We start from the raw sequence: 14,546 nt of genomic DNA on the forward strand, positions 1-14,546 counted from the left end.
CCAGGATAAATTCTGGAAAAGCAAGTTATGGCCATTCTCATTTTCCTTTACATTAAAAAAATTTTTTATTGTAAAAAAAATTAAATCTGCTTTTCTTAGATTATAAAATGTTATTTTGCTTGGCTAACATTGGCATATCACCCTTTTTTGAGTCCTTTTGTGCATATATTTTATATTTTCTTGTGTTGTTTTTTTAGACCATTGAATTTATGGAAACTTTTGTGTTTGCTATTAAACTCCAAAGTCTGCAAACTGTAAGGCTTGTATTTAAGATTCAAACCCAGACTCCTAAGAAGAAAACCATCGGAGAATGCTCACTATCACTCAGAACTCTTAGCACACAGGAAATGGATTATTCTTTGGATGTAACACCACCTTCAAAAATATCTGTAAGTGATAGTATATAATGTTAAACATGAATGAGTTTTTGTCTGTTGAAGTATAACTTGAACACTAGAATATATTCTAAAACATTAAAGGATCAGGAAGCTCTCAAGAAGCAATAATAAGAGTAGTAAAATGTCATTGTTTTATAATACTTTTTAAATAATTGATAAAAGATTATCAGAGCCCATTTTCTTTCTTCATTGGAAAATAATCAGGGTTACCTTTCTAGTACATTTTTTGTTAATGTTCCATACTTCAGGGAAAAATAACCCTGAAGTATAAATCATTTCAAATTATTAATTAGTTTTTAGCTTTTTTGATTTTTTTAGTAGCTGATAACTTAGGAAAAGCAAGAAAGAATCATAAACTCCAAACTCAATCAGAGGTTGCCTTGAAACAGGTCAGGAAAGTTGTTTAAATTATGAGTAAGCTATATGTCCATAAATTGAGTAGAATGGAGGTTCTTCGAGCTGATATTTTTTGTGAAGAACTTGATTTCATCTGTAGTGATGAATGACTGGTTTTTAAAACTTGTTATTTGCTTCTCTCAACTACAACACTGTCTTTAAATGTTTTAGAAATCCTTAATAATTTAATTATATAGTTTCTATGTCAGGAAACATTTATTATAGACTTATATAGGATTTATATTTTAAAATATATACTTTCAGAAATATTTAAGGTGACTTGAAGTGGTTCTTAACCCTGGCTACACATTACAGTCACATGGGGAGCTTTTGAAAAATGCCCACAGCTAAACCATTTAAAACAGAATATTTTAGGGAGTGGGCCCGAGGCATCTGTAGTTTTCAAAAGCTGTCCAGGTGATTCTAATGTGTAGCCTGGCCTGTGAATCACTGAATTGGAGGGGAAATTAGGAATTAAAAAATAAAAATGAAGGATTACTATAATGAGTCAAATAAATTTGATATATTATTGATCATATATAAATTTTATGATTATTTCTTGCTTATTATTTTCTGTGTCTATTCCCAATGTATTTTCTTTATAGCATTTATTGCAGTTTAGGATTATTTAAGTTCCTTGTTTTAAACAAAACAAAATTAGGCTTGAGCTTCCATCTGTTTTCTTAATATTTTACTGTGCTCCTAGTAAGGGCCTATCATATTCTTGGCATTAAATATTAACATGTAGATAGATAGGAAAGAAGGAATGATGAATGAAAACATGCTAAATTTAGATTATTGTTATTTTCTGTTTATAAATATAGCAAATTTGCTTTTAACTGACAGGAGCTTGTCACTTGCTTATAAAACTAAATTAGGAGACAGTTAGTGGCAACCATATTTCACAGAAGGCACACATACACCATTCAAATGAATAATTCATATATTAAAACCTTAAAGACTAATAGAGTGTCTCAGAAGATAACTCAGAGAAAGTTCTTCTGGGTCATTGATATTTTATCTTACCTGCCTTGGAGAATTGGAATGAATGATATGGCTAAGTTTCCACCAAATTACATTTCATGTATCAGAAGTCTTATACAACATTTTTACATCTGTTTTATGCCAGCTACCAGGGATACAAAGATTGATGGCCTGAAAGAAGAGTTTTCAGACTCTACTGGACCAGTGAATTTATATTACTGAATGTAAATGTTTCATGTTATTGGCTAAAGTGAGAATAAATATGCTTTGTTTCCTGTGTTGAGGAGGAAAATTGATATAATTGTGATATTGAAAGAGTCAGACTTACATACCCAACCTCCAGAGTAACAGCTGTTACCACAAACAGCAGAACTTTCATGTAGAGCTAGTATTTTCCTTAATGCAGTTCTTGACCTTGTGAGATGGTGTATTTTCTTTTTACATATACATATATACACACATATATATATGTTTAAAATATATATATTTTACATATAAAAAATATAATATATATATATATAAAACAATATTATACACAGCAGTAATAGTAGTATAATACCATTCAGGTTCCCAGACCCAGTTCCAATGTGTGTAAGTATGTGGAGGGGATCTTCCCATGCATACTAACACTAAGCAATATTCAGAACACCAGCAGGATGTTGGAGAACTCAATTCTGATGCTGTCTGTCTGGAGACAGCACCAGATTCCCTAGGTTCAGGGCTCCGTCCTACAAGACTGCCTTTCACCCCCAACTCCAGATGCTGGTCACAAGCCATAGGCAGTTCCCTGTGCTTCTGACCTACCGGCTACAGATTGGAGGTTCCAGCCACCGCCCCCTTAGGTTCAGTTAATTTGCTAGATCTGCTCACAGAACTCAGAAAGAACACATTTACCAGTTTAATGAAGGATACTATAAAGGATACAAGTTAACAGCCAGATGAAGAGATACACAGGGCAAAGTCCCCAAATACAGGAGCTTCTATCCTAGTGGAGCTTGGGGCCTGGCTCTGTGGCATGTGGAGGTGTTTTGGTTCCCCAAGCATAGAGGCTCTCTCTGACTGAGAAGCAGGCTCCAACCCAACAGAGCAGGGAGCAGTAAGCTCTTCTCAGGGGTTTTTGTGAGGGCTTCATTGCATAGTCACGATTGACTAAATTATTGGCCATTAGCTAATTCAGCCTCCAGCCCCTGCCTCTTGGGTGGGGATCCAAAAGTATCTTATTAATATGACAAAATACCCATTTCACCTTTATAAAACTCTGTAGTGTTTTCAGGAACTGTGGGTGAAGACCAAATATACCTGGGAAATACATATTTGGTCTAATGAATGACCAAATCTGTATTTCTTATGACTCATTATATCTCACCTTGACAAACAGTAATGTAAGTCCTTACTTGAGAGCCTAAATTTCTGTGTTGAATAATGTGGAGGAGACAAGGTTTGCCTGAAGAAATAACTGACATTTATAGAGACTACTGTGTCAGTGACTTGGTCCTAAGTGACTTAAAGCTCACACCAAACGTAAAGAGCTTTTCTTATTCCTGTAGTGGAGACCAAAACATTGAAGGGCTTAACAGAGTTCATACAGAAGCCTGGGGAGCCACGATTTGAATGGAGACTTTCTGATTCCAGAGCCAGCTTTTTTACCTCCTCCATGTATTGGTGACATTCTTAAGCATCACCAGATCATAGCTTTCTCTAATTATGGTTAACATGTCACCTTCAACAATTACAGGAAGGCTAATAAGGTTTCCTTCTCTTTAAAAAAATGGCATGTTATTTAGAAGTAGAGGTCATATGTCTTCCACAGTTTTGTGCTCATTAAAAATGCACAATACATATCAGCTAATCAATTAAATTTTCTATTTTGGGGGTATTATGAGATTGAAAACCACTTTGAAGAGTTTTTCATGATCTGAATTAATATCCTGAAATGGAAATTGATTTGTGAGGTAAACTTGGCAAGTAAGAAATGGCAAACCCATTGTCACATGCTGCTCTGTTTTATGAGAGTGAACTCTCCAGGTGTGTAACACTAAGAGGGGTTTTGCCATCTTTGGATATTTTCATGTGTTATTACATTGTGCGTACAAAACCATAATGAAAAATTCATACCATAGTTTCCTTTTTGTTTTGTAAACCACTGTATTTTTTAGGTGAATTTTTTAAAATGCAAAGGACAGCAACATTTTTATTTAGCAAAGGTTTTATTTTGTACATGGCTGCTGAATTAGTTCATGTGAAAAGATGTTTTAATCCATTCTTACATTGATTAGAAGCAGAAGCAGTGCATTCACTTATTCCTCAGAATTCAGCATTTGTTGCCAAAATAAACAAGTTTTATCATCATTTTAGACTTTTCAGGGTTGAGTGTAACCTCAACAGTTGTGTTTGTGCTTTTAAGTGATTCAGTGTTCACTGTCTATCCTTTGGTTTCTTATGGCATGACCAATTAATTTTAAAACAGTCATGTTTTAAGAAAGTGCCCAATATTCAGTCAGAAAGGTTCTTTTTTCAGTATGAGCCATGAGCCAATTATTGGGCCATACTGGATGATTATCAAACATGAACCTCTTCATGAGGTGTCATTCAGCTCTTCCGTAGCTTTGTTGGAATCAATATGAGCCAAGACTTTTGTGTCGTCTGTTATGCTCAGCCCTAGTGAGATCTGTTAACATTGTGTTCTTTGTTCCCATACTTACTCTGTTCAACATGTGAACAGTAATGTTTTTGTATTTGGACAACTTTATGTTTCTCTCTTATATTTTTTACTCCAAGGACCTTGGAATCCACAGAAGTAGTCTGGCTTTGTGTTCTATTTCACAAATTACTGATTTTCTTTTGCCATTAGTCAGCAATACTGAAGAGCACATTTAGCTTTCCTCCCTAAGTTCCTTCACTTTATTGTTTTCCTCAGGTTTTCTTTGACCTTTTCCTTATTATTTACAGCCCTATCACTTTCACTAGCTCCATTCTTGCCAGCTTTCTTCTTTGGCTTACTTTCATTCAGGATAGTAAATTCAGCTTTTAATCCAGGAATTTGTTCATTGTTTTCTGATTTGGGTAGCACCTACTCTGATTTCTACAATTAGGGAAAATAATGACTCTTGTATGTATCATTTCTTATCATATTTCATATGTTCTGAAATAATTCAAATGACTACCTTTAAATCTTTTGAAAGTAGTCTTTATCTCACTGACATTTTCTGTAGTGAAACTGCTTAGGAATTCATTTTGTTCTACTTTGAATTGTCTTGGTTTTCCTGATTTTGAAGGATCAGTATGTGGATATATTTTGTATTTTCATAATCCATGAAAGTGAATACCTCATATTTATGGGATCCATGACATTTATCTTAACCATCTCTTGTGACATATGGCTTTGTGTGTCAATGGAAAGCAATGCTTTCAAAATTTCTGATGTTAGCTCTTTATTTTGAAATATCCCCAAACTTTATTCTTAATTAGCAAATGATACTTTTTTCGAAATGCAGGTTTGCCATGCAGAACTTGAATTGGGGACTTGTTTTCAAGCAGTAAATAGCAGAATTCAGTTACAAATTCTTGAGGCACAATACCTTCCAAGTTCATCAACACCTCTGACTTTGAGTAAGTATATCAGTGGTTCAAGGTATAATCTTCAGAAAATATTAGAAAATATATTTTTTCCTACATTTAATGGAGGTTAAAATCTTAGTTACTTTTATTATTTAATGTAAATACTTTTAACTTAAAATTATTTTATTGGATTTCAAATTTTAGCCATTGTGATTACTTTCATCTACTGGTCTCTTGATTCTTATCCAGTTTTGACTTCTCTGCATTTCATGCTATTTCTTATTTAGCTCATTAGTTTATATAGGTTGAGTGTCCAGAGGGCTGTCAGATCTGTTTCACCAAGCTAGATAATTTTTCCTTTCTGTAGGTCTGTGCCCTTTTTTGGATATGCAGCTAATTAGAAACTTAATTTAAAAAAAGCAAAAATATAAAACCTTAAAACATTTTTCTTCCTTGTGCATTTAGGCACAACCAGGGGTTCTGATACTTTGTCTTAGGCCTGGTTCACATGGCCACCGCTGGGGCTGGAGATATGAGGTAATCCTACCTAAAGGACTAAGAGTGGGGAATAAGGGTGCTCCTTTTTCCTACCAGAAGAAGAAAAAACATCTGGAGGCTGGCGGCTATGTTGTAACTACACAGACTGAAAGTAAATGTGACTGGGCATTCAATTCAGGAAGCTAGGAAGAAACAAAAAACACAAAGGAAAGTAGAAGGAAGGGATTAAAGTCTAAGTGGATAAATATGGAGAAAATAACAAAAGACATAATAAAAAAACTCAAAGCCTTTTCTTTGAAAAGATCATTAAAATAGAGAAACCTGTAGTAGGTTGGATCAAGCAAAAAATAAACATGAACAAGGAAGAGGATATAATTTTGAATTCAGAAGAGATTCAGTAATAAATGACAATACCATTTATAACCATACTAATTCATTTGAACATCTGTATGAAAGAAATTACTTTCTAAGAAAAAATTGTTAAGATTTACTCCAGAAGAGGGATAAAATCTGAATAAAACAGTAACCCTATGAAGGTAAAGAACTGCTTCTACTGAAAGCACTAGGCCAAGATGATTTTACTGGAAGATTCTACCAAAATTTCGAAGAACATATAAATCCTATTCTACATAAACTTCCAAAGCATGAAAAAAGATGGAAAAAGTACCTTTATGAGGTTAGCACATTCTTAATATCAAAGCAAAGTGCACAAAAAATAGTTATAGACTACCATTACTTATGTAGACAGATGGAACAATTATAAAAACTAAGCAGAGTGGGGGAAAACATGGTGAAGTAGGAAGACAAGGTGGAAACCTCACACACACATGAAGGAAGTAACTGTAACAAATACAACTTAACCTGAAAATGAACTGAAGACTGCAGAACAGACTACCTACACCTGGTGAAGAGGAGACCGCACAGAGATTGGTCAAATAACAGAGCCTTGACCAAGTGGGACCAGGCCCTTCCCCTATCCTAGCCCACAGGCAGGAGGAAGAAGAACAGAGTGGGGAGGGGATAGGTGCTCAGGAACTCTACACACCTGGCCCTGGAGATTAGATCTGGGAACATGAGTCCACATTGCATTGGGTCCTGGTGTTAATGGGGTTTGACACCAGGGACAGTTGGAAGACACTGGGAGGCTGGGGTTCCATCCACTTGTGGAGGACAGGTATGCTCCACCAGTCCTGCTGAGACCCAAAGCAGAGGTGGCAGTTGGGAAGATTTGCCACAGTGGGAGGGGTACTAGGGGGGTAAGAGTTGGATGGAACTCTCTGTGTAGGAGAAAGGGCAGGTCAGCAATACTTCCCTGGCCCTCCCTTGGCCCATCAGGTTGGGCACTCTCAGGAGCCCCAAACACTCCATCCCCCTTACTGGCAGCTCAACCGTGAGGCTCTTTCCTGCACACCACCAGTTCCCTGCTCACTCAGCCCATCAGCATCAGACTTTGCTGCCAGTTAGGCAGAGGGATGCTTTGAGGCTTTCCTAGCTTTCTTGGCCCTGTCTCAGATCAATTAGAGAAACACCTGCATGAGCCAGCTCCCAGCGAGCCTTCCTCTCTGGGGGTGGTCAGGCCCGGGGCTAAGAGCCTTGCTGCCACCAGGGAGCACCTATGTGACTTCTGCCCACAGGCCCTGCCACTGCAACACATCTGCTCCAGAGCCGTGTTACTGCCCTGCCCACTCATCAACCCAGCAGCCCCACTATTGCTACAGGGAAGGCAGAGGGCAGCCCTGCCCACAACAATCTGAGCAGAAGTCACTGCTCTGATTACAAAGGGCAGGTTGAGGCAAACTGCTGGCCACAGCAACTGAGATAGACCACTGCCAGCAGACAGACAGAAAGGCAGCTCCACCCATTGCCCACCAACAGCAACTAGGGCTCCACCACAAATATATAAAGGGAGAAATACAGAAACCCTGACAAAATGAGGAGGCAGAAGAATATGTTCCAAGCAAAACTACAGGATAAGACCATAAAGAGGGCTAAGTGAAATGGAATTCATCAATTTTCTTGATAAAGATTTCAAAGTAACAGTCATAAAGATGCTCACTGATCTGCTGAAAAGTATTGGAGATCTCAGGGAGGCCTTCAACAAAGAGAAGAGTTGAGAGAGTCACTCAGAGTTGAAGAGTACAGTAACTAAAATGAAATAATACAGTGGAGGGAATGAATAATAGATTGCTGCAAGTGGAGGAGACAATGAGGTAGAAATAAGAAAGCAGAAACAAGCTGAGGAAGCAAAGACAAAATAGAATCTCTGGAATGAATGACAAGAGAGCTGTATGACAACTCCAAATGAAATGATATTTGCATAATAGTGGTACCAAAAGAAGAAGAGAGAGACAAAGGGATAGAAAGTTTCTTTGAGAAAATAATTGTTGAAAACTTCCCTAGTGTGGGGAAGGAAATAGGCACTCAGGTCATGGAAGCACAGAGAGTCCCTAAAAAAAGGGACTCTAGAAAGATAGCACCAAGGCATATAATAATTAAAATAACAAAGATTAAGTATAGGGAGAGAGTATTGAAAGCAACCAGAGAGAGAAAAAAGATTACTTACAAGGGAAACCCCATCAGGTTATTAAGTAGACTTCTCAGCAGAAACTTTACAGGCCGGAAGGTAGTGGCATGAAATATTTAATGTATTGAAACAGAAGGACCTTTAACCAAGAATCGTCTGTCCAGCAAGATTATCATTCAAATTTTAAGGAGAGATTAAACATTTCCCAGGTAAATGAAAGCTGGAGGAATTTATAACCACTAAATCAGCATTAAAGGATATATTAAAGGGATTTCTGTAGTTGGAAATGTTCATAAGCTTAAATAGTTCTCACCAGTGAAAATAAACCCACAGTAAAGGTGTAGAACAATTACTTACCAAACAAGTATGAAATTAAAAGCAGAAAACCAACTATATACAAAATCAGTGAAGGGAAACAAAAAATGCAGATTATGACATCTAATACAAAAAGTGAGGAGGAGAAGAAAAAAGTACTTTCAGATTGTGTTTGAAATAGAGCACTCATCAACTAACATGGACTGTTATGTAGTTAGGAAGCTATCCTTGAACCTATGGTAACCACAAACCCAAAGCCCATAAGAGATACATAAAATAAAAAGAAATCCAGTCACAGCATAAAGAAAATGATAAAATAACAAAAGAAGAGTATAAGAGATGAAGAAAGGAACAGAGAGGAACTATAAAAACAACCAGAAAACAAATAATAAAGTGGCAATAAGTACATACCTATCAATAATTACCTTAAATATAAATGAACTGAGTGTACTAATCAAAAGATAGTGGCAGAATGGATAAAGAAACAAGACCCATCCATATGCTGCTTACAAGAGACTCATTTCAGACCCAAAGACATACACACACTAAAAGTGAAGGGATGCAAAAAGATAATTCATGCAAATAAAAGGGAGAAAAAGGCAGGAGTAGCAGTACTTATATCAGACAGAATAGATTACAAAACAAAGAAATTAACAAGTTATAAAGAAGGATATTACATACAGGGGTCAGTCCAACAAGAGGATATAACCATATAAATATCTATGTACCAAATATAGGAGCACCTAAATGGGTAAAACAGATGCTAACAGAATTAAAGGGGGAAATAGACTGCAACTCATTCATTTTAGGACACTTTAACATGCCATTCACATCAATAGATACCCAGACAGAGAATAAATAAATAAACCAAACATTCTACCAAACATTTAAAGAAGAGCTAATATCCACCCTGCTTAAAATATTCAAAAAACGAGAAGAGGAAAACTGGACAGCTATATGCAAGAGAATGAAACTGGATTATTGTCTAACCCCATACACAAAAGTAAACTTAAAATGGATCAAAGACCTGAATGTAAGTCATGAAACCATAAAACTCTTAGAAGAAAACATAGGCAAAAATCTCTTGAATATAAACATGAGCAACTTTTTCCTGAATGCATTTCCTCAGGCAAGGAAAACAAAATAAAAAAGGAACAAATGGGACTACATCATGCCAAAAAGCTTCTGTACAGCAAAGGACACTATCAGCAGAACAAAAAGGCATCCTACAGTATGGGAGAATATATTTGTAAATGACATATCTGACAGGGGTTAACCTCCAAAATACATAAAGAACTCATACTCCTATACTCCTCAATATAACCCTATTAAAAAATGCATGGAGGATATGAACAGAGAATTCTCCAAAGAAGAAATTCAGGTGGCCAACAGGCACATGAAAAGATGCTCCACATTGCTAATTATCAGGGAATGTAAATTAAAACCACAATGAGATATCAGCTCACCCAGTTAGGATGGCCAGCATAGAAATGACTAGGAACAACAAATGCTGGTGAGGATGTGAAGAAAGGGGAACCCTCTTACACTGCTGGTGGGAATGTAAACTAGTTCAACCAGTATGGAAAGCAGTATGGACATGCCTCAAAAAACTAAAAATAGAAACACCATTTGACCCAGGAATTCCACTCCTGGGAATTTACCCTAAGAATGCAGTTTCCCAGTCTCAAAAAGATATATGTATCCCTATGTTTATTGCAGCACTTTTTACAATAGCCAAGATATGGAAGCAACCTAAGTGTCCCATCAGTAGATGAATGGATAAAGAAGATGTGGTACATATATGCAATGGAATATTATTTAGCCATAAGAAGAAAACATGTCCTACCATTTACAACAACATTGATGGAGCTAGAGGGTATTATCCTCAGTGAAATAAGCCAGGCAGAGAAAGACAAGTATCAAATGATTTCACTCATCTGTGGAGTATAAGAACAAAGCAAAAACAAGGAACAAAACAGCAGCAGACTCACAGAACCCAAGAATGGATTAACAGTTGCCAAAGGGAAAGGAACTTGGGTGGAGGTTGGGAAGGGAGGGAGAAGGGGAATAAGGAGCATTACGATTAGCACACATAATGTACTGGGGGAGCATGGGGAAGGCAGTATAGCACAGAGAAGATGAGTAGTGGTTCTATAGCATCTTACTACGCTGATGAACAGTGACTATAATGGGTTATGTGGTGGGGACTTGATAATGGGGGGAATCTAGTAACCACAATGTTGCTCATGTAATTGTATATTAATAACACCAAAAAAAAAAAGAACTGTATCTTAAAAAAAAAAAAACAGAAGAGGAGGGACTACTTCCAAACTCGTTCTATGAGGCCTGCATCACTCTAATACCAAAACCAGACAAAGACACTACAAAAAAGGAAATCTTAGAACAGAGACCAGTATCCCTGATGAACATAGATGCAAAAATCCTCAACAAAATATTAGCAAACTGAATTCAAAAATACATCAAAAGAGTCATCCATCTCGACCAAATGAGATTAATTCCAAGGTTGCAGGAACCGTACAATCTTTGTTAGTCAACATTATACACCATATTAACAAAAAGAAGGTTTCAACCAATATTCACCACATGATCATCTCAATAGATGCTGAAAAAGCATTTGATGATGAGGAGGAGCGAAGATGATGGCGTGAGTAGGGCCCCAGAAATCTCCTCCCAAACCATATATATTTTTGAAAATACAACAAATACAACTATTCCTAAAAGAGAAACCAGAGGATACAGTACAACAGCCAGGCTACATCTACATCTGCCAGAACTCAGCATCCCATGAAGGGGTAAGATACAAGCCGGGGCCTGGCAGGACCTGAGCGCTCCCCCGACCTGAGCCCACTGGCAGGAGGAGAGGAGTCAGAGCGGGGAGGGAGTGGAATTCCAGGACTGCTAAATAACCAGCCCTAGTAATCCGCACCAGGAACGCAGACACACATTGCATGGTGTGCTGGATATTAGGGAAACGGAAAAGTAAAATCTGTGAGCGAGTACCCGCGCCGGCTTCCCTGTGACAAAAGAAAAGCAAGTGCTTTTTGAAAGTCATAAAGGGACGGGCTTCGCAGATGGATGGAATAATCTCGGCACACTCAACCCAGCAGGCTGGGAATTCTGAGGAGCTTTGGATGCTACAGCCCCCTGGGAGGCAGTGCAGCTCTGAGAACCCTCATGGTGATAAACAGCCTGACATTTATTCCCCCTCTGGCGCGGCCCTGCCGAAGCGGCAAAGTAGCCTGAGAGTGGCCATGCCACAGCTGCTGCCCAGAGGCTCCTCCCAGTGCACAGCCGCCTGGACCAGACACTGGAGCCGCCACTGGTGCTCAGCTGCCTAGTGCAGGCAGAGGAAGCTGGAGCAGGGCATGAAGGGGTGCTGTTCTCGCAGGAGAGGACACCTGGCATACCTGCCTCTCCCTGCAGGACTCTGGGCTGCCCTGCCCACGGCGGCTTGGTATTAACTGGGACACTGCTCCTGGTGTGAGGGTGACTGACACAGGCAGTAGAGTTGAGAACGGTGACCAGCAATCAGGAAGGGAATTTCTTCTCCCAGCTGACACTCACTCCACCTATGACTACCTCTATTGCCATGAAAAGGCAGAAGAATTTGGTCCAGTCCAGAATTACCCAGACAAGCCCCAAAAGAGGACCTGGGGAGACAGATATAACCAATCTTCCTGAAAAGAATTCAAAATAAAGGTCATAACCATGCTGATGGACCTGTAGATAAATATGCAAGAGCTAAAAGATCGAGTTAAGAGGGAGAATATAGAAAAAAAAACAATCTCTGGAAGGACTTAAGAGCAGACTGGATGAGGTGCAAGAGACCATTAATGGAACAGAAATCAGAGAACAGGAATACAGAGAAGCTGAGGCAGAGAGAGATAAAAGGATCTCCAGGAATGAAAGAATATTAAGAGAACTGTGTGACAAATCTAAACAGAACAATGTCCACATTATAGGGGTACCAGAAGAAGAAGAGAGAGAAAAAGGGATAGAAAGTGTATTTAAAGAAATAATTGCTGAAAACTTCCCGAAATTGGGGGAGGAAATAGTCTCTCAGACCACGGAAGCCCACAGAACTCCCAACAGAAGGGACCAAGGAGGACAACAACAAGACACATAATAATTAAAATGGCAAAGATCAAGGACAAGGACAGAGTATTAAAGGCAGCTAGAGAGAGAAAAAAAGTCACCTACAAAGGAAAACCCATCAGTCTATCATCAGACTTCTCAACAGAAACCTTACAGGCCTGAAGAGAATGACATGATACATTTAATGCAATGAAACAGAGGGGCCTTGAACCAAGGATACTGTATCCAGCACGATTATCATTTAAATATGAAGGAGGGATTAAACAATTCCCAGATAAGCAAAAGTTAAGGGAATTTGCCTCCCACAAAACACCTCTACAGGGTATTTTAGAGGGAATGCTCTAGATGGAAGCACTTCTAAGGCTAAATAGATATCACCAGAGAAAATAAAATCACAGCAAAGAAAGCGGACCAACCAAATACTAACTAAAGGCAAAAAAATAAAGTCAACTACTCACAAAAGCAGTCAAAGGAAACACAAAAGAGTATGGAATAAAACACCTAACATATAAAGAATGGAGGAGGAGGAATAAGAAGGGAGAGAAATAAAGAATCATCAGACTGTGTTTATAATGACTTAATAAGTGAGTTAAGTTAGACAGTTAGATAGTAAAGAAGCTACTCTTGAACCTTTGGTAACCATGAACCTAAAGCCTGCAATGGCAGTAAGTACATATCTTTCAATAATCACCCTAAATGTAAATGGACTGAATGCACCAATCAAAAGACACAGAGTAATAGAATGGATAAAAAAGGAAGACCCATCTCTATGCTGCTTACAAGAGACTCACCTCAAACCCAAAGACATACACAGACTTAACAGTCAAGGGATGGAAAAAGATATTTCATGCAAACAACAGGGAGAAAAAAGCAGGTGTTGCGGTAGTTGTATCAGACAAAATAGACTTCAAAACAAAGAAAGTAACGAGACAAGGACGTTACATAATTATAAAGGGCTCAGTCCAACAAGAGGATATAACCATTATAAATATATATGCACCCAATACAGGAGCACCAACATATGTGAAACAAATGCTAACAGAACTAAAGGAGGAAATAGAATGCAATGCATTCATTTTAGGAGACTTCAACACACCACTCACTCCAAAGGACAGATCCACCAGACAGAAAATAAGTAAGGACACAGATGCACTGAACAACACACTAGAACAGATGGACCTAATAGACATCTATAGAACTCTACACCCAAAAGCAGCAGGATACACATTCTTCTCAAGTGCACATGGAACATTCTCCAGAATAGACCACATACTAGGCCACAAAAAGAGCCTCAGTAAATTAAAAAAGATTGAAATTCTACCAACCAACTTCTCAGACCACAAAGGGATAAAACTAGAAATAAATTGTACAAAGAAAACAAAAAAGGCTCACAAAGACATGGAGGCTTAACATCATGCTCCTAAATAATCAGTGGATCAACGACCAAATTAAAATAGAGATCAAGCAATATATGGAGACAAATGAAAACAACAGCACAAAGCCCCAACTTCTGCAGGACACAGCAAAGGCAGTTCTAAGAGGAAAGTATACAGCAATTCAGGCATATTTAAAGAAGGAAGAACAATCCCAAATGAATAGTCTAAAGTCACAATTATTGAAATTGGAAAAAGAAGAACAAATGAGGCCCAAAGTCAGCAGAAGGAGGGACATAATAAAGATCAGGTAATAGATAAATAAAATTGAGAAGAAAAAAAAAATAGAAAAAAAATCAATGAAACCAAGAGCTTGTTCTTTGA

General features: G+C 37.9%; 1 protein-coding gene across 6 annotated transcripts in view; it reads left to right on the forward strand.

Moving 5' to 3' along the window:
* The window catches only part of TC2N (tandem C2 domains, nuclear), a 63,923-nt gene that overhangs the window by 36,117 nt on the left and 13,260 nt on the right, over positions 1-14,546 (forward strand). For 5 of the 6 annotated variants that reach the window (XM_036882272.2, XM_036882269.2, XM_036882270.2 and 2 more), the window contains exons 9-10: positions 198-389; positions 5,273-5,387. In XM_036882272.2, coding sequence (XP_036738167.1) covers positions 198-389; positions 5,273-5,387 — 307 coding nt within the window. Of the gene's footprint in view, positions 1-197; positions 390-5,272; positions 5,390-14,546 lie in introns of all 6 variants that reach the window. The other variant, XM_057488206.1, reaches the window with a different exon arrangement.

Source organism: Manis pentadactyla, chromosome 11, assembly GCF_030020395.1.
Source record: "Manis pentadactyla isolate mManPen7 chromosome 11, mManPen7.hap1, whole genome shotgun sequence".
Classification (NCBI taxonomy): Eukaryota; Metazoa; Chordata; class Mammalia; order Pholidota; family Manidae; genus Manis; species Manis pentadactyla.